The sequence below is a fragment of the Ahaetulla prasina genome, chromosome 9 (assembly GCF_028640845.1).
Source record: "Ahaetulla prasina isolate Xishuangbanna chromosome 9, ASM2864084v1, whole genome shotgun sequence".
Lineage (NCBI taxonomy): Eukaryota > Metazoa > Chordata > Lepidosauria > Squamata > Colubridae > Ahaetulla > Ahaetulla prasina.
This window is the reverse complement of record NC_080547.1, coordinates 22,805,715-22,833,638: the sequence shown is the minus strand read 5'-3', so window position 1 is coordinate 22,833,638 and position 27,924 is coordinate 22,805,715. Positions and strand designations below refer to the sequence as shown.

The 27,924-nt window shown below is 42.3% G+C and overlaps 3 protein-coding genes across 6 annotated transcripts in view; 1 reads left to right on the top strand and 2 right to left on the bottom strand.

Moving 5' to 3' along the window:
* LOC131203974 (actinia tenebrosa protease inhibitors-like) overlaps positions 1-10,954 on the bottom strand; it is a 55,735-nt gene extending 44,781 nt beyond the window's left edge. The window contains exon 1 of the mRNA XM_058194727.1: positions 10,760-10,954. Within this exon, the coding sequence (XP_058050710.1) occupies positions 10,760-10,766 (7 nt within the window). The 5' untranslated portion in view covers positions 10,767-10,954. The remainder of the gene's footprint in view (positions 1-10,759) is intronic.
* Positions 10,955-11,709: 755 nt separating this feature from the next.
* The window catches only part of FAM118B (family with sequence similarity 118 member B), a 23,886-nt gene continuing 7,671 nt past the window's right edge, over positions 11,710-27,924 (top strand). Inside the window, exons 1-7 of one of the 4 annotated variants that reach the window (XM_058194724.1) lie at positions 11,710-11,828; positions 15,842-15,925; positions 16,409-16,661; positions 17,263-17,490; positions 18,000-18,128; positions 18,915-19,200; positions 20,015-20,071. In XM_058194724.1, coding sequence (XP_058050707.1) covers positions 11,770-11,828; positions 15,842-15,925; positions 16,409-16,661; positions 17,263-17,490; positions 18,000-18,128; positions 18,915-19,200; positions 20,015-20,071 — 1,096 coding nt within the window. In that variant the 5' untranslated portion in view covers positions 11,710-11,769. The other 3 variants (XM_058194723.1, XM_058194726.1, XM_058194725.1) reach the window with 3 other exon arrangements.
* SRPRA (SRP receptor subunit alpha) overlaps positions 22,205-27,924 on the bottom strand; it is an 18,300-nt gene continuing 12,580 nt past the window's right edge. The window contains exons 9-14 of the mRNA XM_058194713.1: positions 27,103-27,189; positions 26,069-26,241; positions 25,535-25,748; positions 24,684-24,847; positions 24,142-24,240; positions 22,205-23,739 (exon numbers count right to left, since the gene is read on the bottom strand). Of these exons, the coding sequence (XP_058050696.1) occupies positions 23,611-23,739; positions 24,142-24,240; positions 24,684-24,847; positions 25,535-25,748; positions 26,069-26,241; positions 27,103-27,189 (866 nt within the window). The 3' untranslated portion in view covers positions 22,205-23,610. The remainder of the gene's footprint in view (positions 23,740-24,141; positions 24,241-24,683; positions 24,848-25,534; positions 25,749-26,068; positions 26,242-27,102; positions 27,190-27,924) is intronic.

Sequence of the window (27,924 nt, the reverse complement as noted above, 5' to 3'; positions counted from 1 at the left end):
TTCTGACAGCAGTAATTATTGCAGCCATTCTCATTGGAGTGTATATTACTCAGGAATACACTGAAAGGGTGAGTAGGAGCTCTAAGTGCTCAGTCCTTGAGCATTTACTGATTGTTGAAGTTAGGACAGTGCTGAAAAAGTGACTTCTGACCAGTTCCTGCACTTGCAATCCGTGCAGCATCCCTACAGTTGTGTGATCAAACTTTGGGACTTAGTAACAGCTTCAACCACAACAATACATGAGCACACAATAGATTCAAACTTAAAGTGAACCGCTCCAATCTTGATTGTAGAAAACATGCCTTGAATGCACTACCTGACTCCGTGGTCTCATCCCAAAATCCTCAAAACTTTAAGCTTAAACTGTCTTAACTGTTGACCTGACCCCATTCCTAAGAGGTCTGTAAGGGGCGTGCATAAGAGCACCAGTGTGCCTACCGTTCCTGTCCTAATTTCCCTTTTGTGTTCTGTCCCCCTTCGCCTCTGTCCGAGCGATGGCTTAATTAGCCAGCACTATCAGCTCTGGCAGCAAAATAGCAAGCGTCTGCCAAGTGTCTCTGTTATCTCCCTCGACGCCGATGAGTCAAACAGTACTTCAGCTCTTAGTTAAGCAGTTAATTTGCCTGCTACGAAGAGGCACAGCAGCTCTTGCTGCCTTTATATCCTGTGGGGTGTGGCTCCATGACTCAGCACTTCCTAGGCCTGCCCCACCCCTGTTTCTGTTGTTCCCTCTTCTCCTGCCTACGAAACCTAGGGTCCAGCCAGGCCTGATTGCCATCAGCCGGGTCTGGAGGCGTGGCCTGGGGGAGGAAGAGTCAGGGGACGGAGGCCTCATTATCTCTTCCACCTGGCCTGCCTCTGGCTCCTGGAGCTGAGCCAGGGAAGCCGGTGCTCCCGAGGTAAGTCCTGATGGCCCTTCCCCCTCACTTTCCAAGTCACTTTCTGGCAGGAGGCCTGGCTCGGGGGGCGCAAACACAACACTTTGCTCGTATTCATTTTGTGTGGTTATTTCATGCTTATACTTATATATATTGTTGTGTTTGACAAAATAAAAAAATAAAAAAAAAAAATGTATTTATGATGGCTGAGGCTTCCCAGGGCCATGTACTTGCCATTTGTGATCTTCTGAGCAAGCTACCAACAAGCAAAGTTGGTGTGGGAAGCTGGATTCATTAATAACCATGTGATTCATTTATCAACCATGGAAATGAAAGTTCATAAAATTGGAGCACAACCCACTTAACTCCCTTGCTTAGCAATAGAAATTCTGGTCCCAGTTGTATCCATAAGTTGAGGATTACCTATGCCCATGATGGCAAACCTATGGCACGCATGCCAGAGGTCGCACGCAGAGCCTTCTCTGTGGGCACACGTGCTGTCACCAGCTGTTCTGGTGACTTCTGGCACGCACATGCGTACCAGCCATCTGGTTGCACCGGAGCACCAGAAACCAGAAGACCAGTGGGCCAGTGTGCATGTGCATGCCAGCCCACTGGTCTTCCGGTTTCCAGCATTCCAGTGCGCACAAAGACCAGCTGGCTGGCACGCCTGTGCACACCAGAAACCTGAAAACCAGGTGCATGCATGTGCATTGGCCAGCTAGTCTTTGGGTTTCTGGTGCTCCGGTACGCACATGCGTGCCAGCCAGCTGGTCTTTGCGCTTGCGAGAGCACCAGAAACCCAAAGATTAGCTGGCCAATGTGCATTCATGCACTGGCCACCTGGTCTTCGGGTTTCCAGCACGCACATGCGCACCAGCCAATTGGTCTTTGCGTGTGCTGTAGTGCCAGAAACCCAAAGAACTGCTGGACGGCACGCGCATGGGTGCCAGCCAACTGGTCTTTGGGTTTCCGGTGCTCCAGTGCAACCAGGTGGCTGGCACGCATTGGAAACCAGATGAGTAGCTGGCAACGATGCACATGCCCACAGAGAGGGCTCTGCATGCCATCTCTGGCATGCATGCCATAGATTCGCCACCATGCATGCGCACACTGGCCAGTTGGTCTCTGCATTTCTGGTGCTCCGGCGCACACTCGTGTGTGTGCGCATTCCGGTGTGGACACTCGGTGCTGAAAAGGTTCACCATCACTGACCTATGCAGTGACTTTTCAGATGACCCCCCTGGAGATGAATTATGCCAACAAAGAAGAATACACAAAACATGCTTCCTAGTTGTGCCTTGTCTTCTGTGCAGATAATCAAAACCATCAGCAATGGAAAGGATGGTCAGTCAATAGAGCGGACCATGATGGTGAGCAACCAGGAAAGAGTGGCTGCCTTTCTGATCAAGACCAATAAGACTTCGGCAACAGTTGTCTTTGACTACAAACATGTAAGAAATATTCCAATCCAATTTACGGGCTATTTACGGGACCACCTACTGCTACCAAATACCTCTCACCGACCCGTGCGCTCTCACAGGGAGGGACTCCTCAGGGTGCCGTCAGCTAGGCAGTGCCGTCTGGCGACACCCAGGGGAAGGGCCTTCTCTGTGGGGGCTCCCACCCTCTGGAACGAACTCCCTCCAGGACTTCGTCAACTTCCGGACCTCCGAACCTTTCGTCGCGAGCTTAAAACACACCTATTCATCTGCGCGGGACTGGATTAGATTTTAAAAAATTGGTTTTAAGGGGTTTTTATTATTTATATTGTTTTAAAAATTAGGCTATAGAATAAGTTTTTTAATTGTTGTTTTTAATCTGTATTTATATGTGTTTTAACTGCCTGTGAACCGCCCTGAGTCCTTAGGGAGATAGGGCGGTATATAAATATAAATAAATAAATAAATAAATAAATAAATAAATAAATAAATAAATAAATAAATAAATTGCCAGGAGCTCCCATCCTTGCCCCAGCTCCTGCCCACCTAGTAGTTCGAAAGCATGCAAATAAATAGCTACCACTTTGGTGGGAAGGTAACAGTGCTCTGTGACATCATGCTGACCGTATGACTTGTGGAATTGTCTTTGGACAGTGCTGGCTCAACGGCCTTGAAATGGAGATGAGCACCGCCCCCTAAAATCTACAGGGACTCCTTTTTACTTCAGAGTTGAGGGGCATCCCTAGACATTGAGTCCAACTTCCTAATCAGTGCAGAAATCCAAATTAAAACATCACTGGCAGACAGCTTTCTTGCCTTTGCTTGAAAGCCAATAAAAGGGAGTCTACCAGCTATTGAGACATCCAATTCCATGGTCTAATTAATACTTTGCTAACATTTACAGTCTCAAAACCCTTTCATTGATTCTGAGCACGCTGGTTCTATTTTTGCTCCTAGCATCTGATTGGCATCCGAATTAAGGATCGAAAAGAATGCTCAGTGGTGGCAATGGATTCAATTGACCTTCCCAGTTTAAATGACATCACCCACAGAATCGAACATTTTGATGAACAGGTGAGAAAGAAGGGGGTGGGGAGAATTGCTTGCTGCATTCTTTGTCAAATAATACGATGTAGAAGGGATAACCTAGCAAAGGATTTTTAACAATTTAAGTATCATTTAAGTCAGATGGATGGCGTAGAAATCCATCTACGCTATCTATCTAAAGATAGATAGATAGATAGATAGATAGATAGATAGATAGATAGATAGATAGATAGATGGATAGATAGATATAGAAGATAGCTAGCTAGCTAGCTAGCTAGCTAGCTAGCTAGATAGATAGATGGATGGATGATAGATGATATAGACAGAGATATATGCTAGATAGACAGACAGACAGACAGGCAAACAGACAGATAGATATAGAAGATAGACAGACAGACAGACAGACAGACAAAAATAAAACAATAGCCATCAGGATTACTTTGCCCGAGAACAGATATGCTTGTTCCTATCATATATATGATCATAGCAAATCACTACAGTAGGATTTGGTTTAAACAGAACAACTGCATTCACACATAACATGAAGGGCATTTCCCAATTGTAGCACAAATCGATGCTGGGATAGTGGGGAAGTTTCTGAAATGCAGAACTGCTAGTATAGTATAAGCTTTCCAAAGGTAACAAGATTCTTGCAATGGCAGCTGGGAAGTTCTACAAACTTTTCAATCTATCCATTTCTATTTGTTGCTACAACTTTTTCTGATGTAGCATCTCCTCAAACAGTGATAGATAGATAGATAGATAGATAGATAGATAGATAGATAGATAGATAGATAGATAGATAGATAGATTGATAGATATGGATGGATAGATGGATGGATGGATGGTGGGGCATGCTAGAATTTTTCTTTTTGTGAAGAAATAGGTCAATGTTCAACATACAAGTTTAGAACTAGGTAGTAGATCTGGGTAGGGATGAGAGATACTAGCAGGGGTGAAATGCTCCTGATTTGGACCAGATCGCCTGATCCGGTAGCGATGGCAGCAGGTGGTTTAGAGAACCGGTAGCAAAAATCCCTGCCCCCACCATGCCCAGCTGAGCTGCGCGATCATCAGAGGGTTTTTTTTATTTATTTTTAAAAGCATTTTTCCTTCCACCAAAAAAATGCTTTTAAAAGAAAAGAAAAGCCTCTGACGATCAGGCAACTCAGCTGGGATTGTCAGAACCCTTTAAAAGCATTTTTTCTACAACCTCTTCAGCCAAAGAGGTTGTAGAAAAAATGCTTTTAAAAGTTAAAAAAAAAAGTTGGCCACGCCCACCCGGTCACATTACGCCCCAAGTACCCTCAAGCCATGCCCACAGAACCGGTAGTAACAAATTTTACATTTCACCACTGGATACTAGTGATTGGTAGAAAAAACGAGGGATTCACCCTGTGGAATCCCAAAAGTTACTGGTTACTGAGGACAATAAATAAGCATTGTTTGGGCTGATAATTCCCTGTGTTCACCTCCTGACTGACTGTTGTCTGCAGGATCTAGATTGATAAGGATTGGCTGAGCTCATAAGGTCATTAGCAGATCTTTTAACAGATCTTTTAAAAGCTAGTAGAGCAACTTGACACTACAGTAGCCAGCAAATTTAACACCTCTATGCATTGATATTAGGTAGCCAAGTAACAAAACATCTGCAGGAAGAGAAATGAAGTGAGAACAACAATTCAACCCTGAGCTACATATATTATTCAGTATAAATCTTTAAACAGTGAATAACAGAGATCAATTTTAGGTTCGTTTTACACTGGGTTAATATTGGCTTGTTGAAGATGTCTTGAGGACAAAATATAACAATATGAGCTATTATAGCAACCATGGACTTCTTCACCAAAAGAATCTTCCAAGTCAAGGAACTGGATCATGAAAAATATGCAAATTTCTTTGCCAATTTTGATGAAATTTAAGTTCCAATGCATTCTACCAATTTGTTTATAAGCCATTTCATCTTCTTTCATAAAGGCATCAGAAGACAACAGCTTGGTCTACAGCTTCAAGAAGGGAAAACTAGCTGTTCACACCACTCTTGGAACAACTATAAATATCCTTTGTGGTGATATCCCTATTTACTGGGCTGAGGTAAAACACTGCTTATCTTTGAATGCTATGCTTGCTGGAAATGACTATCTAATAATGTACAGAGTTTATAATAGATCAGGGGTCTCCAACCTTGGTCCCTTTAAGACTTGTGGACTTGAACTCCCAGAGTTCCTCAGCCAGCTTGTGGACTTCAATTCTGGGAGTTGAAGTCCACAAGTCTTAAAGGGACCAAGGTTGGAGACCCCTGTAATAGATTGTTGAAATAAGATCTCTATATTTCGGATAAAAGGGGAGAGACACTTCGATCAGAGGTGGTATTCAGCAGGTTCTGACCAGTTCTGGAGAACCGGTGATGGAAATTTGGAATAGTTCGGTGAACTGGTAAATACCACCTCTGACTGGCCCCGCCCCCATCTAATCTCTGCCTCCCGAATCTCAGCTGATTGAGAGGAAATGGGGATTTTGCAGTAACCTTCCCCTGGAGTGGGGAGGGAATGGAGATTTTACAGTATCCTTCCCCTGCCACGCCCTCCAAGCCATGCAACGCCTACCAAGCCACACCCACAGAACCGGTAGTAAAAAAAATTTGAATCCCACCACTGACTTCGATGCTTTATAGTCTAAAATCATCTCTTCCTTATTTGTGTGGAGGAACAAGACAGCTACTTTGTGCAGTTAGACCAGGATTCCTCAGCTTTGAGCCCTTCAGATCATGGGTCGCCACCAGTTCGCTTTGCGCACGTGCTTTGCGTGCGATTGGCACTCATGTGCTTGCTACGCTTGCAGGCATGCCAAACCTACGCTTTGCGCAGGTGCACTGAATTGCTGAACAGCTGAGGCATGGCAATCCGCACTGCCGGGCCTTTCAGCTTGGCTAAAAATGAAGGAATAAAGGTAGGTATAGCGCAGGGGTGAGCGGGAGGGTACAGCTAATGGTCAGAGTGAACCGGTTCGCTCTAACATCAAGCATCTTGAGTCTCCAAAGACCTATGCAAGGGTCCTTTTTGTAGACTTTAGTTCAGCATTCAATACCATCATTCCAGACATTCTTCTAACTAAGCTAAACCAGCTACAGGTACCGGAACAGACTTGTAAGTGGATCACAAGCTTCCTAACAAACAGGAAGCAGCAGGTGAAGCTAAGCAAGATCACATCAAATACCTGTACAATTAGCACAGGGGCCCCACAAGGCTGTGTGCTCTCCCCACTTCTCTCTGTATACCAATGACTGCATCTCTAACGATCCATCTGTTAAGCTACTGAAGTTCGCAGATGACACAACAGTGATTGGTCTCATTCAAGACAATGACGAATCCGCATATAGACGAGAGGTCGAACGACTAGCCTTATGGTGCAACCGAAACAATCTGGAACTGAACACACTCAAAACCGTAGAAATGGTGGTAGACTTTAGGAGAAACCCTTCCATACTTCCACCTCTCACAATACTAGACAACACAGTATCAACAGTAGAAACCTTCAAATTTCTAGGTTCTATCATATCGCAAGATCTAAAATGGACAGCTAACATCAAAAACATCATTAAAAAAGGACAGCAAAGAATGTTCTTTCTGCACCAACGCAGTAAGCTCAAACTGCCCAAGGAGCTGCTGGTACAGTTCTACAGAGGAATTATTGAGTCTGTCATTTGCACCTCTATAACTGTCTGGTTCGGTTCTGCAACCCAACAAGAAAAACACAGACTTCAGAGGATAATTAGAACTGCAGAAAAAATAATTGCTACCAACCTGCCTTCCATTGAGGACCTGTATACTGCACGAATCAAGAAGAGGGCCGTGAAAATATTTACAGACCCCTCGCATCCTGGACATAAACTGTTTCAACTCCTACCCTCAAAACGACGCTATAGAGTACTGCACACCAGAACAACTAGACACAAGAACAGTTTTTCCCCGAAGGCCATCACTTTGCTAAACAAATAATTCCATCAACACTGTCAAACTATTTACTGAATCTGCACTACTATTAATCTTCTCATCGTTCCCATCACCAATCTCTTTCCATTTATGACTGTATGACTATAACTTGTTGCTGGCAATCCTTATGATTTATATTGATATATTGACCATCAATTGTGTTGTAAATGTTGTACCTTGATGAACGTATCTTTTCTTTTATGTACACTGAGAGCATATGCACCAAGACAAATTCCTTGTGTGTTCAATCACACTTGGCCAATAAAATTCTATTCTATTCTATTCTATTCTATTCTATTTCCACTACTGTTTCTCTCGAACTGGGGAGAACCGGTAGCAACCCATCACCGGTCTCCAACCTTGGTAACTTTAAGACTTGTGGACTTCAACTCCCAGAGTTCCTCAGCCAGCTTTGCTGGATGAGGAACTCTGGGAGTTGAAGTCCACAAGTTTTAAAGTTGCCAAGTGTGCAGACCCCTGGACTAGTCTATCAGCAGTCTCTGATTCTGCTTGATACTTCCTTTCCTGTAGAGTTGTCTTCCAAGGACTCATCCAATTCTAAGGAGGTCATACTTCAGGAAAGACACACAATCTTAGAGAAAGAGAAACACCGCCCTGAGTCCTTCGGGAGAAGGGCGGTATAAAAATCAAATAAAATAAATAAATAAATAAATAAATAAATAAAGATACTTCTTTGCTCCAATAATTATTTTCTTCTTTTGCAGAAACCACAGAAGGAATCGCGATTCTTCCATTGCATATTTTCAATGTTACCTATTTGCATCATCTTGGCCATTCCTTAAACGTAAAAGTCCATAATTCTCGGTATCATACTAACTTCCAAACACAATACTGCCAGAAGAACAGGTGCATCCTTGTTGTTCAGTGATTCCTCGCCAGTGACATTAATTTCCTCAACGAAAAAAAAATAATAGTCCAGTTGCCTCTTTGAAGAAGCACCTTTGAGACTACTGACATTAACAATAATCTGGTGAATTTCTTTCTAAAAGATGGAGAATAAAAGACAGTCTTGAAGTCCACACGAGTGCTTTGTCTACTTTATTGCCTGGTTGAGCAAATGGGACAATCTCAGGATTGGGGCTAGTAAGTTGTAGGAATGATGCGACTTCCAGCCCAGCATCTGGAGGCACACATGTCATCTTGCCAGATGCAATGGATTCAAATTCTGAATCCTTCAACCAGCACAAATCATAAGAGTCAAGCGAATTTGAAGAGTTCTAGGGAAGAGAAAAAACATCGGCAATCTTTGTGCCGCCTATCAACATCATAAACCCCACCTATCTATATCTATATCTATATCTATCTATCAAGGTCAAGGTTCCCCTCACACATATGTGATAGTCGTTCCCGACTCTAGGGGGCGGTGCTCATCTCCATTTCAAAGCCAAAGAGCCAGCACTGTCTGAAGATGTCTCCGTGGTCATGTGGCGAACATGACTAAATGCCAAAGGCGCACGGAACGCTGTTATCTTCCCACCAAAGGTGGTCCCTATTTTTCTACTTGCATTTTTACGTGCTTTCGAAACTGCTAGGTTGGCAGAAGCTGGGACAAGTAACGGGAGCTCAACCCATTACGCAGCCCTAGGGATTCGAACCGCTGAACTGCCGACCTTTCGATCCGCAAGGTCAGCGACTTAGCCACTGAGCCACTGTGTCCCTTTTAATAATGTAATATAATGTAATGTAATATAATATAATATAATATAATATAATATAATATAATATAATATAATATAATATAATATAATATAATATAAGTAAAGGTAAAGTTTCCTCTCGCACATATGTGCTATTCATTCCCGACTCTAGGGGGCGGTGCTCATTTCAATTTCAAAGCCAAAGAACCAGCGCCGTCTGAAGACGTCTCCGTGGTCATGTGGCTGGCTTGACTAAACGCCAAAGGCGCACAGAATGCTTCCCACCAAAGGTGGTCCCTATTTTTCTACTTGCATTTTTTACGTGCTTTCGAACTGCTAGGTTGGCAGAAGCTAGGACAAGTAACGGGAGCTCAGCCCATTACACGGCACTAGGGATTTGAACCGCTGAACTGCCGGCCTTTCGATCGACAAGGTCAGCGACTTAGTCGCTGAGCCGCCATGTCCCCACCTATAAGTATACATTATACTAAAACCTAAATAAAAGACACTAAAAAAACCCAAATAAGGCATAAAGTTGAGAGTCAGACATAACACTATGCTGCAAATCGTGGTGCAACAACCATGATTTTCAACTTTATTTATTTTTATTTATTTATTTTGTCACACAGTATATATAAGCATAAGCGTGAAATAACTATACAATATATAAGCATATATGTAAGTATGAGTATGTAATAACTATATAAATTGGATATAACGGAAGGGAACAATAGGACAGGAACGGTAGGCACGCTGGTGCTCTTATGCACGCCCCTTACAGACCTCTTAGGAATGGGATGAGGTCAATAGTAGATAGTCTTGGGTTAAAGCTTTGGGGATTTTGGGAACAGACCACAGAGTCAGGTAGTTTATTCCAAGCATTAACAACTCTGTTACTGAAGTCATATTTTCCGCAATCAAGATTGGAGTGGTTCACATTAAGCTTAAATCTATTGTGTGCTCGTGTATTGTTGCGATTGAAGCTGAAGTAGTCTTCGACAGGAAGGGCTGGAAGGAATTCTGGGAGTTGAAGTCCACCCATCTTCAAGTTGCTGAAATTAAGAAAAACTGGTCTACAATAACAAGGGCTTATCTCCTAACAAACAGGAAGCAGCAGGTGAAGCTAAGCAAGATCACATCGAATACCTGTACAATTAGCACAGGGGCGCCCCAAGGCTGTGTGCTCTCCCCACTTCTCTTCTCTCTGTATACCAATGACTGCATCTCCAATGATCCATTCGTTAAGCTACTGAAGTTCGCAGATGACACAACAGTGATTGGTCTCATTCGAGACAATGACGAATCCGCATATAGACGAGAGGTCGAACGACTAGCCTTGTGGTGCAATCAAAACAATCTGGAACTGAACACACTCAAAACCGTAGAAATGGTGGTAGACTTTAGGAAAAACCCTTCCATACTTCCACCTCTCACAATACTTGACAACACAGTATCAACAGTAGAAACCTTCAAATTTCTGGGTTCTATCATATCGCAAGATCTCAAATGGACAGCTAACATCCAAAACATCATTAAAAAAGGACAACAAAGAATGTTCTTTCTGCGCCAACTCAGTAAGCTCAAACTGCCCAAGGAGCTGCTGATCCAATTCTACAGAGGAATTATTGAGTCTGTCATTTGCACCTCTATAACTGTCTGGTTCGGTTCTGCAACCCAACAAGAAAAACACAGACTTCAGAGGATAATTAGAACTGCAGAAAAAATAATTGCTACCAACTTGCCTTCCATTGAGGACCTGTATACTGCACGAATCAAGAAGAGGGCCGTGAAAATATTTGCAGATCCCTCGCATCCTGGACATAAACTGTTTCAACTCCTACCCTCAAAACGACGCTATAGAGCACTGCACACCAGAACAACTAGACACAAGAACAGTTTTTTCCCGAAGGCCATCACTCTGCTAAACAAATAATTCCCTCAACACTGTCAGACTATTTACTGAATCTGCACTACTATTAATCGTTTCATAGCTCCCATCACCAATCTCCTTCCACTTATGACTGTATGACTATAACTTGTTGCTGGCAATCCTTATGATTATATTGATATATTGATCATCAATTGTGTTGTAAATGTTGTACCTTGATGAACGTATCTTTTCTTTTATGTACACTGAGAGCATATGCACCAAGACAAATTCCTTGTGTGTCCAATCACACTTGGCCAATAAAATTCTATTCTATTCTATTCTATTCTATTCATCTCATATACTATATAGGCTATAAGGGGCTATAAGGGGTGTGCATAAGAGCACAAAAGTGCCTACCGTTCCTGTCCTATTGTTCCCTTCATTATATCAAATTGATATAGTTGATGCATATTTTTTACACACATATATATATTTTCTTCAAAATACGTTGTTTTATCTATGACAATTGTTTGTGTATACTGTTGTGACAAAAATAAATAAATAAAATAAAATACACAGTACAGACTTGCACAAGATAACATAGTTATAATGCTAAACGTTACAGTTTAGCAGAAAATAAAGAATCCAGCTTAGGCTCATCCCTGAGCAACCTTTCTGATTTCCCTATTTAATTATAAGGAGAAAAGACGGAGGGAGGGGGAAAAAAAAACGCCTGTTACGGAACCCGGAATCGCCGATTCCACCACTTTCTCCTCTCTGCACTGTAATTTGGTATCCATGGAAACGAGGAAAGAGGCTACATGGCGGGAGAGAGCGAGCGAGCGGGAGACGTTCTAGGATGTAGACTCGTTGCAGAGGTTTATGTGTGGAAGGAGATGCCGCTCCTTCCGGCGCCGGTTGTTCTCCTTTCCCACCGTGAGGTAAGCGGGTTTCGCGCAGCTCGCGGCGGCGTTGACTAGGCGGGAGGCTCCGTTCGCGAGGCCGGGATTTTTGAGCGGGCTGGGGGTGGTGAGGAGGGCAGGCGGTTTGGGGCTGCTTCGCGACCCTCCTCGCCTGCTGGGCGCCCCGGCTGTGGCTGAATGGCCGCCCTCGCCCCTCTGCCTGTTTGGAAGGGGAGCTGTTCCTGAGTTTCCCCTCAGTGCAGGTGTGTGTGTGGGTCTGTGTGTGTGTAAAAGAGGAGCTGCTCCCGTGTGTGTGTGTGTGTTTTCCCTTCGCGTGTGTGTGTGTGTTTTCTCTTCGCGTGTGTGTGATTGTGTGTATAAAAGAGGAGCTGCTCCCGAATTTCCCTTCAGTGCAGTTGGCTGTGTGTGTGTAAAAGAGGAGCTGCTTCCGTGTGTGTGTGTGTGTGTGTGTGTATAAAAGAGGAACTGATCCCTTCGTGCATTTGTGTGTGTGTGTGTTTTCTCTTCGTGTGTTGTGTGTGTGTGTGTGTTTTCCCTTCGCATGTGTGTGTATGTTTTCCCTGTGTGTGTGTGTTTTCCCTTTGTGTGTGTGTGTGTGTTTTCTCTTCACGTGTGTGTGTGTGTGTGTGTGTGTGTATTTTCCCTTCTCATGTGTGTGTGTGTTTTCCCTGTGTGTGTGTGTTTTCCCTTTGTGTGTGTGTTTTCTCTTCGTGTGTGTGTGTGTGTGTGTGTGTGTGTGTTTCCCCCCTTCATTTACCTGCTTTGCAGCATTTGCAAAGGGGCTCCCGGTGCCCACCCCGGACTGGCAAAGGCTATAGCTGCAAAGCAGGTAAATGAAGGGGGGAAACGCACACATATATATATGTAGGTCTTGGTTATTCGGGTTTGCTCCCAGAAGCACGAAGCTGAAGCCTGAAGATGACGAATGAGACTTCGTCGAAACGTCGCCAAGACAAAACCCGAATAACCAAAGACCTACATACAAACACCCGCGAAAACCTCAGAAAACAAATATATATAAATAAATAAATATATATATATATATGTCTGTCTTTGGTTATTCGGGTTTTCTATATTTTATAATATAAAATACCCAGTAAATTATGTGGTTTTCATTAGCTGCTACTGCTAAGAATACATGTTGCGTCTTACTTACATTTGATTTCTAATATCACAGCCTGGACAAGGACAGCCAAAGGGCCACCAGATGTGATTTAGGAGCAGTAAAATGGCCCTTGTCTGGTTTAGCACAATCTATGAATGGAGTGTAATCTGATTGATGGGCTTCGCAGTGAGACATGTTGGCTGTTTTCTTGGGATGTAAGTAGGGAGAACAGATTCATTGGAGAAAATGGCTGATTAGGGATCTAAGCCGCCTTCCAAAAGACAATGTTTTGATATATATATATATATTTATTTATATTTAAAATATAAATATATATATAAAAATAAAACCCTTGCCAATTAGTGTGTGTTTGGGGTGGAATGTGTTGGGGTGTGTGTGTGCCTTTTTGAAGTAGGTGATTTCTCTGAACTGATAAGTTTCTTTTTTAATCAGGAAGTATGGAAATTTTGTAATGGCAGACTGTCAGCATTAATCAGGACTGAAATCAGATAGTTCCTGCATCTCAAAAATTCTTTCTGTTCCTGCTTTTCATCTCAGCAGATCATGTTTGGCAACTAACTTACTTCCCAGAAATGTGGGGGAGGGGTGGGAGATATATTGTTGATTCGCTGTGGTAAAAGTATGAACTAGAAAGTAAGAGTTCAGAGTTCAGCTGGGTTATAAATGCCTTGGATTTAAATCCTTCACGTGGGTATAGATGGTCCTGGACTCAAGAGTGACTCCTTTGGGGGATGATCTGTATGTGGTGCAGAGCACAGAGTGGGTGATTAAGGCTTTCTATTATTAGCCTTACAGCCAGTCTCTGATCTGTAACTTAAGGACAGTAAAACTGATTTATACTGCGGTTGCGGTTTGTCCAACACATAAAGCCAAGAGGTGTGGCGGATGCACCATACTTTTCTTTACATTGTTCATCGCTCTTTTATCAATCGCTGCAGCTTGCCATATTGTCCCAAAGGTGCTTTTTAGAGAGGCAACTGGATTTTCTGGTTTTTTTTGAAGACATTTCACTTCTTATCCAAGAAGCTTCCTCAGAGCTGAAGAAGCTTCTTGGATGAGAAGCGAAACATCTTCAAAGAAAAACCAGAAAGTCCAGTTGCCTCTCAAAAAAGCACCTATGGGACAAACAAACATGACTGAGAATCTCCATAGACATTTAGCTTGCGACTTGGGATTGATCAGTATTTTGACTTAGTGTATGAGTTGTGATTTCTGGAAATTCTGCATTATGATCTACAAATCATGGTTAAAGATCAACATACAATGGAGAATAAACTATGCATGCTTGTTTACTAGGCATTTTGATTTAGCCTGCCATCTGTACACTGCACGGTAGCCTTCCCATTTCATGTCTCTGTGTTTGCCTTCAAATCATTCTTGACTCCTGGCAATTGCCTAGAGAGGTCCCTGCAGATTTCTTGGCAAGATTTTCAGAAGCGATCTGCCAGTCTTTTTCCTTTATACCAAACTGATCTCCTTCCCCAATTAGTGTTCTATAAATGTTTTGGTCAACCAAGCATGAGATATCTGGGCATTCTTAAGAGTTTTCCTCCTAGCAAAATGAAGGAATATACGGAATACAACTTTTGACTTGTGTTTGGTTTTCACAACAAAAAGAGGAAAGGGAATAGAATGTTGCCAAAGTTGCTGATGGAGCCCTAAATTCTGAACAGCAAGTCACATATAATCTACAAGAGGTCACTATCTTATTTCTCAAATCACACCTGAGGACTTAACACAACCTTTTGATGAGAAGACTTCTTGCCAAAATGTTTAATATCTGAAGAATAGGGATAGAAACCCTTATTCCTGGCATTCCTAAACTAATCCAGTTTTCATTCTAGAGTTTTAGGCTGTTTGTTGAGTGTCTGCTGAATTAAAGGACAACTTGCCTTCAGGGATCTTTACATAAATAAATTTATCTTTCCCAATTTTTTGTTAGCCAAGCTTTCTTTTAACCTGGTCTTTTTATCCTTTGTTAGCAGTCTCATAAAAGGATTGAATCAGTGTGTTCTGTGGTAATTAGTTTAGGCAATTGACTGGGGCTATCTCAGAATGAAAGAGTGAGACCTCAGTTTAAAATAGAATTATAGATGGGATGGAGGAAAACTGCAGGAGAAAAATGCCCTAAGTACCTGGCAGACCTGGGTGTGCTGTTTCTGTTATTGTTATGTGTCATTACAGTTTTACATTAGTAAAGAGTATTTTATCCTATGGTAACATCTAACTAAGTATAGTTAGCTGTTAATTGGACTGGGCTGTCATAAGAACATCTCAAAAGAAGAAAATGGCAAACTACAATTATATTGTAGCCAAGAAAATTACATGGATGCATCTATGTGAGTCATCAGGAATTGGGTTGAACCTGAAGGCATCGTTATTTTAAACAAGCTCTAACAGCAGCATCTTAAATTGTAAAAGAATAAGTCACACATTCTCAGGCAGGAAATAAGGACTGTTTTTTGGCCTGGGGTTTGACAGTAGCTAATCTGCACCTATTGTTAATCTCTCAGATGTGCCATGGAATCTTCCTCAAATTTAAAACAGGTACAGAACTAGCATCTTCTAGAAGTCTTCACCTGCACATTTCCATAATCCATTGTTCTTGGTCATGCAGACAGTCGCTGGCTAGTATGGAGGCCCAGACTATGAAAAATCTGATCTAATTTAAAGAAATTCTTTGGCCCTTCTTGTTAGTCTTTAGATTTGGTTCTTCCTCGGTGTCACATAAAAACAAGGTAGCACTGTTTTGGCCCTTGATCAGCAGGTGAAGTCATTAGAAATAATGGGATTATATTTGAGTTCATAACCTTGGGAATTCTGGTCCGTGTCCCTATTAAAAGCTTGTGCATCTTCTCTTGCTTGGAGAACATAGCTTCCTAATATAAAACTTCTTTCATCCTAGAAACTGGATGGCTTCTAATGTGAATCTCAAGCTGCACAAAGGAATTCTGCTGGAGGACGGCATGCCAGCTGCAAAGAAGCCTAGGTAGGTGGGATACTTTCAAATGGATCTCTATAGCTGCTGAATTGGGAGTGAAAATAAACTTTGGCCCTTTCTCTGGCATGTATGGGGAGATACTTTTCAAAGAACAGTTTTACAGACTGAAATTTGCACTTCAAAATCCTAATTCCAGCCAGCTATTCTGTTTCTGTTTTCATTTCATAGGGGAATACTTTCTTTAGGCACTTCTATTGTCCTCTGCTTTTGGTTCAGTGTAGCTAACCTTGCAAATATAACCACCAGAGTGGTTAAGACTGTACAGTTCTGTCACTGCTATCCTCTAAAGAACTGCAAGCATTCTGGCTGTTTTCCAGTCATTAATTCACAATACAACCTACTTCATGGCACTTTTAGGAAGATGAAGGGGAAGGACCAAGTACTTAAGATCCTACGGTAGGAGAAAAGGTAAGAGAGAAATGTAATCATTAATTATGTTCACATCTTCCCTTCTGTCCTCTTTGGTTGTAGGAAACTCCTGCCAAGTTTAAAATGCAAAAAGCCCCAGGATCTCGTCCTAGTGATTGGAACTGGCATCAGTGCAGCAGTGGCTCCCCAAGTGCCAGCCTTGAAATCTTGGAAAGGCTTAATCCAGGCCCTGTTGGATGCTGCGATTGACTTCGACCTCCTGGAAGAGGAGGAGAGGAGAAAATTTCAGAAGTGTCTCGAGGACAATAAAAACCTCATCCATGTTGCTCATGATCTGATCCAGAAACTGTCTCCTGTGAGTTGAGGCACCCAGAAGAGAGTCTTTTGCAGGCTTGAAATAAAAGATATGCTTAAAATAGCTGAGCTGCAGATGGCCCACTAAGAATGGATGGCTCTGCAAAATTCCAGCTGTCCAGCTGAATGTCATTGGCAGCAATGCTTTGTGTTGAAACCAGTTGTCGCACTTACTTCCAGTAAGGCTAATGGTCCTGTTTTGAGTTCCATCCTTAAAGAAGGCTGAGCATTATGGCTGTGCTTCCTCTAATAGTGTCACTGTGACACATTCCTCTGCTCATGGTCTTTAACCAGTAACATTAAAATGTGTCTCCATAGAAGATCCCCACACCTTACTTTTAAAAGAACCAAAATTGGGTGGAGAGAAGAAGCTGGGCATCCAAACTAATTTGATGATGATAACCTTTATCAGGTTAAGATATGGAGTCTGGTGAGGCATGTCACCTTTTTCCTACTTGAGGCCCTTCTTGTGTGTCCTCTCAATTCCAATAACCACATTATTTAGGATGATGAGAATTAGAGTTCAGCACATCTGGGAGGCTACACTGCTTGGGGCAGGTGGCATGAGATTCTGATTTTGGTGTGTCTTGTTTCCTTTGCAGCGCACAAGCAATGTCCGTTCTTCATTCTTCAAAGACTGCTTGTATGAGGTCTTTGATGACCTGGAGTCCAAGATGGAAGACACTGGGAAGCGGCTCCTGAGGTCAGTGCTTCACCTGATGGAGGACGGCGCCCTTGTTCTGACCACCAACTTCGATAACTTGCTGGAAATTTATGCAGCTGACCAAGGGAAACAGCTTGAATCTCTTGACCTCACTGATGAGAAAAAGGTAACAGTGTCCCTTTTTTTTGTCCTAAAAGGAGTCACATCTTGTGGAGCAGTCTCCCGTGAAAAAATTTAATAAGCCAAAAGTGGTAGGCTTTGGAAACTGCGCTAAGCCAAAAGCAAATAAATCGTGTTGTGCCTTAGCTTGATATAAGAATACTGTCAAATGCACATTGCTTGCTTTGGTTCTCTTCTCAATAGTTAAATTCCAAATGAAAACTTGCTCTAGAGAATCTACAAACTACTGTTGATAGCTGAACACCAATAGAAGTTGGTGCAATCAAAATAAAATGTCCCTGAAACTACACATTTTGTAGTCTCCTTTCTACTTCTAAAATCTTGGGAACAAAGTTTGGCAGCCAAGAACGAGACCGCAGCAGAGACATGAAAGGGAATTAAAGTGTCAAAGTAACAAATAGTGATCATGAAGTTGCTGTGGATTCTAGAATGGGGATGTAGCCTTCCAGCTGTTGTTTCACTGCAATTTTCAGCCTAGATGCTTATATTGAATAGGTCCTTGAGTGGGCACAGGAGAAGAGGAAGCTGAGTGTTCTTCATATCCATGGAGTCTACACGAATCCCAGCGGAATTGTGCTTCATCCTGCTGGTTACCAGAACGTCCTACGCAACGTAGAAGTTATGGTGAGATTGGCAGGTTCTTTTCGACAGTTGTTGACTTTGGAATGAAGATTGTTTGCAGTTTTGATGTGTGAGCTTATAAGCATTTAGAAATAGCCATGGTGTTGGAGCGGCACATTTGAAATTGGAAGGGGAGAAAGAGACAATATATATAGACTCCTACAGACTCCATCTCATCCCCATTCTGCCCATTTTCAGCCTGCCATGCTAGGCTGGAAATGTCTCCTAAACATACATAATTCCTATCCCATATCATCCTGCAGAGAATCAACACTTTGAATCCTGGGTTGTTGTTTTTTAAAAAAACAAACAAACCTCTGCCCATTGAATTAATCAGGCTGGAAAAAGTGGGGGAAAAAACCAGGATTGGCCAAACCAAGTCACAGTTTCTGTGTTTATCTGCAGGGTTGATTCTGACTTGTTCCTGGCTTGCTTAAGACATGAATGGTTAAGATAATCATGTCTTAATTTTCTCTGTAGACTGATCTCCTCCAGAACAGGTACAGGTTGAGATTTAGAAATGGCTCCATCTTTAGACGGGAACTAATCCTTAGAATCTCCTCTCAGTACCTCGTAGAAGGTTTTTTTCATTGTGCTGTCTTGTTAATATTGAATCATAATACTGTTTGAATGTGTATTTGCAATAGCCCTTAAGCAGAAGCTTTCACTGTAATTCTCTGGGGGAAAAATCACTTTTTCCTCTTTTCATAATCGTAACTTTTCCCTTTCTTCTTATGAAGATAGAGACATTTTATCTTTTTGTTTGCTTGTGTGCTTTGTTCTTTAAAGCGAGAGATCCAGAAGTTGTACGAAGCCAAATCTTTCCTGTTCTTAGGCTGTGGTTGGACTGTGGATGATACAACCTTCCAAGCACTCTTCCTTGAAGCTGTGAAACACAAGTCAGATCTGGAGCATTTTATGCTTGTGCGTCGTGGAGATGTGGACGAATTTAAGAAGCTCCGAGAGAACATGCTTGACAAAGGGATTAAGGTCATCTCCTATGGGGAGGAATACTCGGACTTGCCAGAATATTTTGAGAGGCTGGCAAATGAGATCTCCAACTGGAATCAAGCAGGTACGAAAACAATTATTTTAATAATGTTTTCCTATATTTACTGGAGTTTTTCAATGGTTGTGTGCTGCCCAGAATCACTTTTTTTTATGATAAATAAAAATAAATTTGTTTTCTAACAGATGAGTTTACTGGTGTGTCCAGAAATCCCAAAGACAAACAGATCTTATTCATTTCATAGATTTATCAAATTTAGAATCTGCCCATCTCACTTAAGAGTGATGCTGGGTGGTGTGTGACCTGGGTTCTTGGGTGTGCCCCCCTCTCTCCCCAAAGTTGCCTTTGAGTTCTTTTTAATGCAACAGATGGGGATAATTTATGAAGTGCAGTAAAAAAAAACTGTCTACTATTGACCTCACCCCATTCCTAAGAGGTCTGTAAGGGGCGTGCATAAGAGCACAAACGTGCCTACCGTTCCTGTCCTATTGTTTCCTTTCATTATATCCAATTAATATAGTTATTACATACTTATGCTTATATATATGCTTATATATTATATAGTTACTTTCATGCTTATGCTTATATATACTGTTGTGACAAAATAAATAAATAAATAAATAAAAAATAAAGTATTAACTGTGTTCTAAACAATATTTAAATGTAATATAGGTTACAATTTACAACCATCAATGTAAATTATATACACAGCTTAATCTAGTTCAGATTGTATTGGACCTACCCGCTTTTTAGAAGTTTAGACTCCAAGGTTTTCCAATTAGAGATTTAGTGTAGGTGCTAAAAATGCTTCTGGATTTCTTTCATACATTCTTTGACCTTTCACACTGTTTTAAGATAACTTTTTTTTTCTTCCTCCCAGGTTCACGACAGGGGGGACACCTGAATGGCACAGATACTGTGCGTATTGAAAACAAAGGTACAGAACTTACTTAATATTCAGAATTCCTTGCAGTCAGCTGGGAAGATAAATCTTTCTAACCAGCAGCTACCACTCACACTAAAATTGTCTTTTTACGTGTGGTAGAAGCTTAGGACTCAACATAGCAGAAAGTACCTTACAGGGATGGAAAATGCCCTAAGAAGAACGGCAGTAGATACTTCCCTGCTTCAAAACTCCCAATAAGGCAGGTTAAGGTGGTGTTTTTTGTGTGATTGTTCTGTGTTAGCAGAGAAAAGTGAAGAAAAGCAATAAATCCAATGGTGTTTATTGCCACCGGACTAATTTAAAAACTTTTGTTTCTTAGGGAAGAATACTTGTTAAAAGGGAAACTGCTGTGTTTTACAGGATACCTTAGCCTAAGAACTCTCTGAAACCTGGTTTGATCAGGTGAAACAGATTGCGCGTTTCCTGTGTGTAGAGTAACTAGGGCAACATCCAGGTATTTGTCCATTCATTTGCCAGAGATTGGACCAACTGGATGAAACCTACAGGACACACTGATATTGTTCCTGATGAATTAATGCAGAAAAACACACTCCTGATCGTTTAATAGACCCTGATGCTGAGGAACAGGAAGCACATTCCACAGCATGTTTTCCCAGTTCTGTTCTTTGCTAGATCCCCTTGTGGAAAAAAAAACTTAGCCTGTTTAAGCATCAAGAATCCTTAGGGGGTGAGAGGCATCACTTCTGCTTAGATAAGTAATACGATGCATGGAGGATCTGTACTTTATACAAACCGCTCTCCTCTCATCCATCCCTCTTACAGGAGAGAATTTCTCAAAGCTGCCGTTAAGTTACCTCTCTGTAAATTCAGGGTTCTACATGAAGGATGTATGGTTGAGATAATTGGTGATTTGCCATATGGTGGTAGACTCAAAACCTGTGCCTTTTCAGTCTTCTGGGAGCTAGAAGTTAATCCTGTGCACCATTTTGTGTGGTTTCCAGCCAGCCTTTTTTATATGATTCTCCATATTCTTAAGAATGTCTCCCTTCAGTAAGGACAGACAACAACTGAAGATACTCGGGGAGTAACTAAGAACGCTTGGCATGTTGCCAGAGCAAGTGGCATGCAGGTCCTGTAGTTATATGACTGCATGGCTGTCTGAGGAATTCTGGGAATTGAAGTCCATACAACTTAAATGTTGCTGAAGTTGGGAAACACTGCAGTAGATTTAAGCCATTATATTTCCTTTCGAGAGAGATTTTCCCAGACATGTTTATTCAATCTGATCTCATTTTCTATTTAAGTTTTGTATTTAACAAAACCAATCCTGTCAAAACTGAGTTTATTACCTCTATTTTGATATTCTGTAAAAATTTAGACTGAGTCATGTGAACATTTTTTAAAAATGTAAAGGTCTAATTTTCTAAAACTTTTTTACTTTGTATAAATTCGAACCTAGGATTTTTTTAAAAGTTCATCTGTCTCTGATTTACATATAAATTATGGCTGCTAATCATGATGGTAATCAGCATAATATGCATACAGTACTTTTCGTTCACTAACTCATGGTTTACATAGCTATCCAAATTCTGGGTTGGCACAATAGTGTACTAAAATAATAGTTGACTAATTTGTGGTTTACCTGTTCGATGAATGCTGGTCTGAAGCTAGCTTAGCTAGATTTATTTCACTATATTTTGTCTGCTTTTATATATTACTAAATTGTGATCTTTTAAAGCTATTGTTTACTGACTAATCTAATCTGGTGGTTTGTATATGACACTAAGCCAAAAATAAACCAAGTGAAGGGTTGGTGCTTGTGTGTTAATTTGGTCTTTAATAGACAAAGTGGTGAAGCAACTGGATAAACAAAACTTTTTAGATTTTTGTTTCAACCTGTCCAGTGAGCAGGTGGCCGGTCAGGGAATGTAGTCCTTATTCCTGCTTGTTCATATCAAACTACAGGCTTAAAGTAACATGGGGATGTATCCATTCTCAACAACAGCAGCTTCATGAGTCCCGCTGTTGCAAAGCCCTCCTAAAATCCTAGAGATGGGCCTAGCAAGAATAGAACAGAAAGTGAGTAATCTGCACACCTAGAAAACCTGTTGATCACACTTGATCTTAGAGAAGCCGGCTTTTCAAATTCAGGAAGACAAAGAAAAGGTTTTAGAAATTTTATATAAATTTTCAGCAGGCAGCATTCAACTTATTGCACTAGAGCACATCTGCAATGCCGAGCTACCAAGGCGTCTTTGTGGAGACATTGGTGTTATTCAACATAGCACTTTATATCAGGATCAAGAGGCACTCTGAGAGGAGGAGGAAAGGGAGGAATGCAGCAGGCAGCCACCGGGATTATCCCTAGTGGAGGAAGGGGGGAAAAAAAGCGGACAAATTGGTTTGGAAAGCAAAAGCCAGTGCAGATGGGATAGCATGCAGTGGCTCCTGCTGGCTGGTTGTGTATCCCTCCCCCTTGACGGGTGAGGCGAGGCAGTGACTTCCAGCGCTGGCTTCTTTATGGAGGAGAGAGAAATCATTAAACCCACTCCTTAGGCTAGAAGCTCATCTGCCAAAATTAAAATCCATACAAAGACTTATTTTTTCCCTTTGGGGGAAGGACCCTGTTGGCTGAGAAAGGGGCCAGATAAAGAAACTGTCCATAGAGAATCATCAGGGAACACAACCATCTGCTTCTCTGGTGTGGATAGAAGATGGTGTGCAAAGATACACACAGGGTCATCATAGACAATTCAGACAAGCTTAATGCATAAGGGGTTGATGAGAAGACTTTGTGAAAGAATCGGCAGTGCTCACATTCATACTTCCTCCTTTGAGAGCAAATCTGCCCTTACTCTGTTGCAGGGTTTTTTTTTTGGTCTTCAGTTGGGGAATTGTGATCAAAGCCAGTTTATGAAGCCTACAACATTAGCGGCCTCTATCTCTGCTCTACACAATAATTGGGGGCGGCTAATTTAACTGCTAGGAAAGAGCCATTTGTCCAGGCGTCACCCCTTTGGTTTCTAATCCCCAAAAATGTAATCCAGAGCAGCTGTTCAGGCCCAAGGCAGAATCTGAGGTATGTCAGTCAGGCCAAGGGCTGGAGTACAATTCTCTTCCTCAACTCTTGTGATACCACTAACCAAGGATGAGCTAGAAAGAGCGCCACCAAGGGGAAAAAAAAAGGCTTTACTGGACAAGGGAGCATGGAGTAAGGAGATACTCTAGAGTAGGCATTTTGAGAAAGACTTGTCTCAAAGAACTTTAGAGCAGGACAGTGTCATTTTAAATAAGTGGAACACAACTGAAGACAGGCAGCTCTCACTAAAACTGAACCCCATGCACTGCAGGGAGGAAAGTGTGCAATATACATAAAGAAATGAGGACAGTGGCTTTATTTTTTTCCTAGCGCTCCTCTATTCTGTTGCACTATACCAAAAAAAAAAAAAAGGAAAAAAAAAGCAAGGGATGAAGGGGGGGGGGAGGTGAGGCAAGCTTCCAGGAAAAGTCACATTGGAAAGCACATTCTAAGACATCGGCAAACAGGAATTTGGTGCAATAATGGATGCTTAGGCCTTCATAAGAGCAGCAACTACAGCCTTGGCATTAAGGCTACGTAGGTCACAGTAGGTCTGTCCAGTTCCCACAAAGACAATCGGTTTGCTAGTGATGTATGTCATGGAGATTGCGGCACCAACCTGGGAAGGAAAGCAAAGAGCACGTGTGATACAGACTTTCAGGGGACCAAGCAAATCAGGATAAACCTGAGCAGCTCTTTTAAGGCAAGCAACCTTATATATCCCCGTGGGTATAATTGCAAAGGGATCAATACTTCGGTTGCCATAATTAATCTACAAAGCAAACAGTAAGGAGTTTTGTTTTGTTTTTGCAGCCAGAAATGCAGCCCTTTTGTTCTGTTCAGTGGCCATCATATCAGGCAAGCAAGGCTTGGAGCTTCTTGCAATTCTTTAATTCTTGAGCCTTCCACAAAAATTGCCTAGAGGCTGCCAAGCTGGTCTAAGACACCCCTCAGCCCCAGCCAAAACATGTCAAAGGTTCTGCCTGTCTCAAGCAAGGAGTTCAAATGAGCCCACATTTACCTTGTCATCAATGGTGTCAAACTTGGTGAGAACAATTCCATCAATGAGACGTGGGGATTGAGCGATCGAGTAATCCGCAAGAGCTTTGTTAAATTTGACCTGAAGGAGTGGTGAAAGGAAAAAAAGGGAAATGGGTTTGGAAAAATCTGCATTTGTCTTTTGTTCACATTATGTGTGGTAGAACCTTCAGAGTTCCACACAAGTGATCTACAGCCTAATTCCTGAATGTAACACACTGCATGATAACCATTCAACTGAGAGATGGATTAGATGCCTGGGTTTGCTGCTTAATGTGAGGCTCAAATCCGTTGTGAATTGAATGATGTGAAGGAGGGTTCTTTTGGTTAAAAGAAAAAGAAAAACACTCTCCAGAAGGTTGCCAAATAGTGGAAGAGGCACAATCCACAATGACTTCCAAGATCACCTGGGAGTTAAACATTTGCAAGTGGCTCATCTCTGGTTTATGCTTTGGATATTATAGTTAGCTTTGATACCAAATTACGATCGCTCAAGCTATCCTCCACAAAGGATGAAGCACTTACCAGCTGATCCACAGCCTCGTTACCCACCAGAGCTTCACCCACAAACAGAACAAGATCTGGGGTGTTCACCGCAATGAGCTTAGCCAGCGCTGTCATCAAGGGAGCGTTGTCTTGCATCCGGCCTGCTGTGTCCACCAAAACTACATCGAAACCTTGGTTGCGTGCTGGCAAGGAAGAAAGATGGGTGAAATGGTGCGTCTTCGGTAAGAGGAATAAGACTGGGTCAGAATGGTTTATATTCTGTAGCACCTTCAGAGGTGGAGAGCAAAGGCAGGAGAAGAAAAAAGACATTTCGGGCACCAACATGATTGGGTGGGGCCAGAAATGTACCATATTTTTCAGACTGCAAGATGCTCCAGACTATGAGATGCACCTAGCTTTTGGGGAGGAAAACACTCTTCCCCAAAGAGTGAAGAAAAAAAAAATCTTCCTCTGCCTCACAGCATCCTTTTGGTATTCATCTGGCCCGGGGTCTGCAAACTTGGCTCTTTTAAGACTTGTGGACTTCAACTCCCAGAGTTCCTCAGCCAGCAAAACTTGTGGAGTTGAAGTCCACAAGTCTTAAAAGAGCCATTTGCTGTGGCCAGTTTGCTGCTGCCTGTTTGTCACCCCTACCTGTTTGCCGCCATGGCTTGTTTGGCACAGCCTGTTCACTGTGGCCCATTTGCCACCGCCGCTGCAGCCCATTTTAGAACAGCTAATCGGCGCCGCACCAACTCCCCCCCTCTCCCACTGCAGTATTCGCTGTATTAGACTCACAGACTTTTCCACCCACTTTTTTTGGGGGGTATAAAAGTGTACCTTATATTCTGAAATACAGTAATCTGTGAAATTTACCAGGTAGGCCTTACCATATAAAATTGCCTCCATGGCAATGCCGGCTGCATCCTTCCCATATCCCTTCTCATAAAGCTGCACCATGGTGTGACCATTGTGGCTTTCTGGTGGGTGCAGAGTATTCAGGCGGCGAGTATGAGTACGTAGTTGCTCCACAGCTCCGGCACGGAAGGTATCACAGGCAGCAATGAGGACACTATACCCGTTTTCAATCAGCCAGAAAGAAATCTGGAGGTTGGGCGGAAGAACATGAGCTTGCTAACTCTTCCGAGCACAAAACCCAATACATTAATACTTTAATATATCAACTTTAAGGACAGGAGAATCATCTTTCCTGCATTTTCCTCTGAAGTAGGTAGGGATCAAGAAAATGAGGAACATTTTATACCGTGCTTTACAGCAGAAGACCTTAAGCAAGAAGCGGGCCTCCTATGTCTACATCTCCATAAAATGACTCCCTATGCCAGTCTGAAATCTTGGGATATTAAAGACTTCAGTAGCTCCAAAGTTCCAGTTGCTTACAAGCACAGAGGTAAGCCTCTACCTACCTTGGCCAAGTTGGTTGACTTCCCAACTCCATTGACGCCACAAAAAGTGATAACGTAAGGTCGGCGGTGAACCTTGGCATCCATCACATCACGCAAGACGTCCACCCGGCGCTGAGGCTGGAGGATCTGCACCAGAGATTCTTGAAGGGCTTGCTTCACAGTTGATGTCACCGCTGGAAAATTGAAAGCGAGCAATGTATTTCCTCTATATGATGTACTTTTGTAGAAATTTCCCATACCCCATAGCCAATGTGGAGAACAGATAAGACAGCCTGGGACAAGATTAATCAGGGATAACAGCGAACAGCAAACTCAACTACAGGCTAGTTACTCTCTTAAGTATGCCACATGTGTCATGTTTCTGTGCAGGTATCTCCTTCCACCCTCATCAAAACATACCAAAAACATTTCATGAGATATTCTTTTGGTCGATTATGCTTTGGACTTAACACAATCTCTTTCTAGTTGGGAATGAAATAGAGCAAGGGTCTGCAAACTTGGCTCAAGACTTGTGGACTTCAGCTCCCAGCTTTGCTGGCTGAGGAACTCTGGGAGTTGAAGTCCACAAGTCTTAAAAGAGCCAAGTTTGCAGACCCCTGGAATAGAGCAACAAAAATAATTACAGACTGGTACACTTCCAGTATGCTCTATTGCACTGGTCCACAACCTTTCTTTCTTGGAAGCCCGGTGGAGGGAGCGGGGGATGGTTCCATGCGAGAGGCAGGTGTACATGGAAGAGCGCGCAGCATTTACAAGTGGAGCTTGGTTCTGAATGGGCTACGGGTTTTGGGCCGCGGCCTGGGGATTGGGGACCCCTGCTCTATTGGGCAAATGGGGTGTTATAGCTCTACTGTGATGTACGCCGTCCTTTCTGATGGAAGATGGTGAACAATTTAATCCAGAAAAACCAAACTACTTCGATAGGTGGATTCCACTATGAATGAGTGTATTTGGGTTCGTATCCAAGGATGGTCCCAACAGATGAGATCGTCTCCAATAGGGGGAAAAGCTACCAGAAAGTTAGAAACACTTACTAGTGAAAGTACCCATCACTTTGCCTTCCAGTTTCTTTGCAACAGATTCACACAACTGAACTGCAATTTCAGCAGCAACGTTCTTCGCTTTGGGAAAAGAAAAGGCACATCGTGAGTTAAGAATGTAATGTTTCTAGCTCGTATTGTAAGGCACCTGAGTCTTGTAACAAATGAGGTAAGACAATGCTGCCTACAGTCATCCTAGATTTAAAGCCAACATCCCTCAGCTGAACCTGTCAGCTTCTTCTGTAGTCAGGAAGTTACTTTGAGAAATAGTAAGCTTTGGCCATGCAGACCATCTAATGCTTCAAAGATAGAATTAAGCTGTGAATGTGAGGGAGGAAAGGAAGTGCAGATGTCACAGATAATCTTATGCAAAAAAATTTCCCTCTAGTTTTCGTTTATTCAAGAAAGACAAAGGGACATATTAACAATCAAAACTGTAAGGGCTGTGGAAAGGGGAGTTGCGGGCTGCTCGGTTCTGCTATAAATTCAAATCTTCCTGAACCTGACCAATGTTTCAAGATGTATAGCTTCTACATAACCCTACGGCCTCTATATCTCTCTTAAAAAACCAACATGATTCTGCAGTATAAAGATCTAAACTAAGTTCTGACAGCCCTTCCAGAGATTCTGTCCAATCTCCAATATTCCTAGATTAGAAGATTGGATCTTAACTGGAGGATCAACTCTGAAAGCAAGGAAAGTCAAAGGCATTTGGGTCGTTGACTAAAGTTATAAACCAAGGAGACTTTTGTTTTGAAAATACGGTAGAATCAAGAAGAAATACATGAAATGATACGAAACGCATTTTGTAAGGAA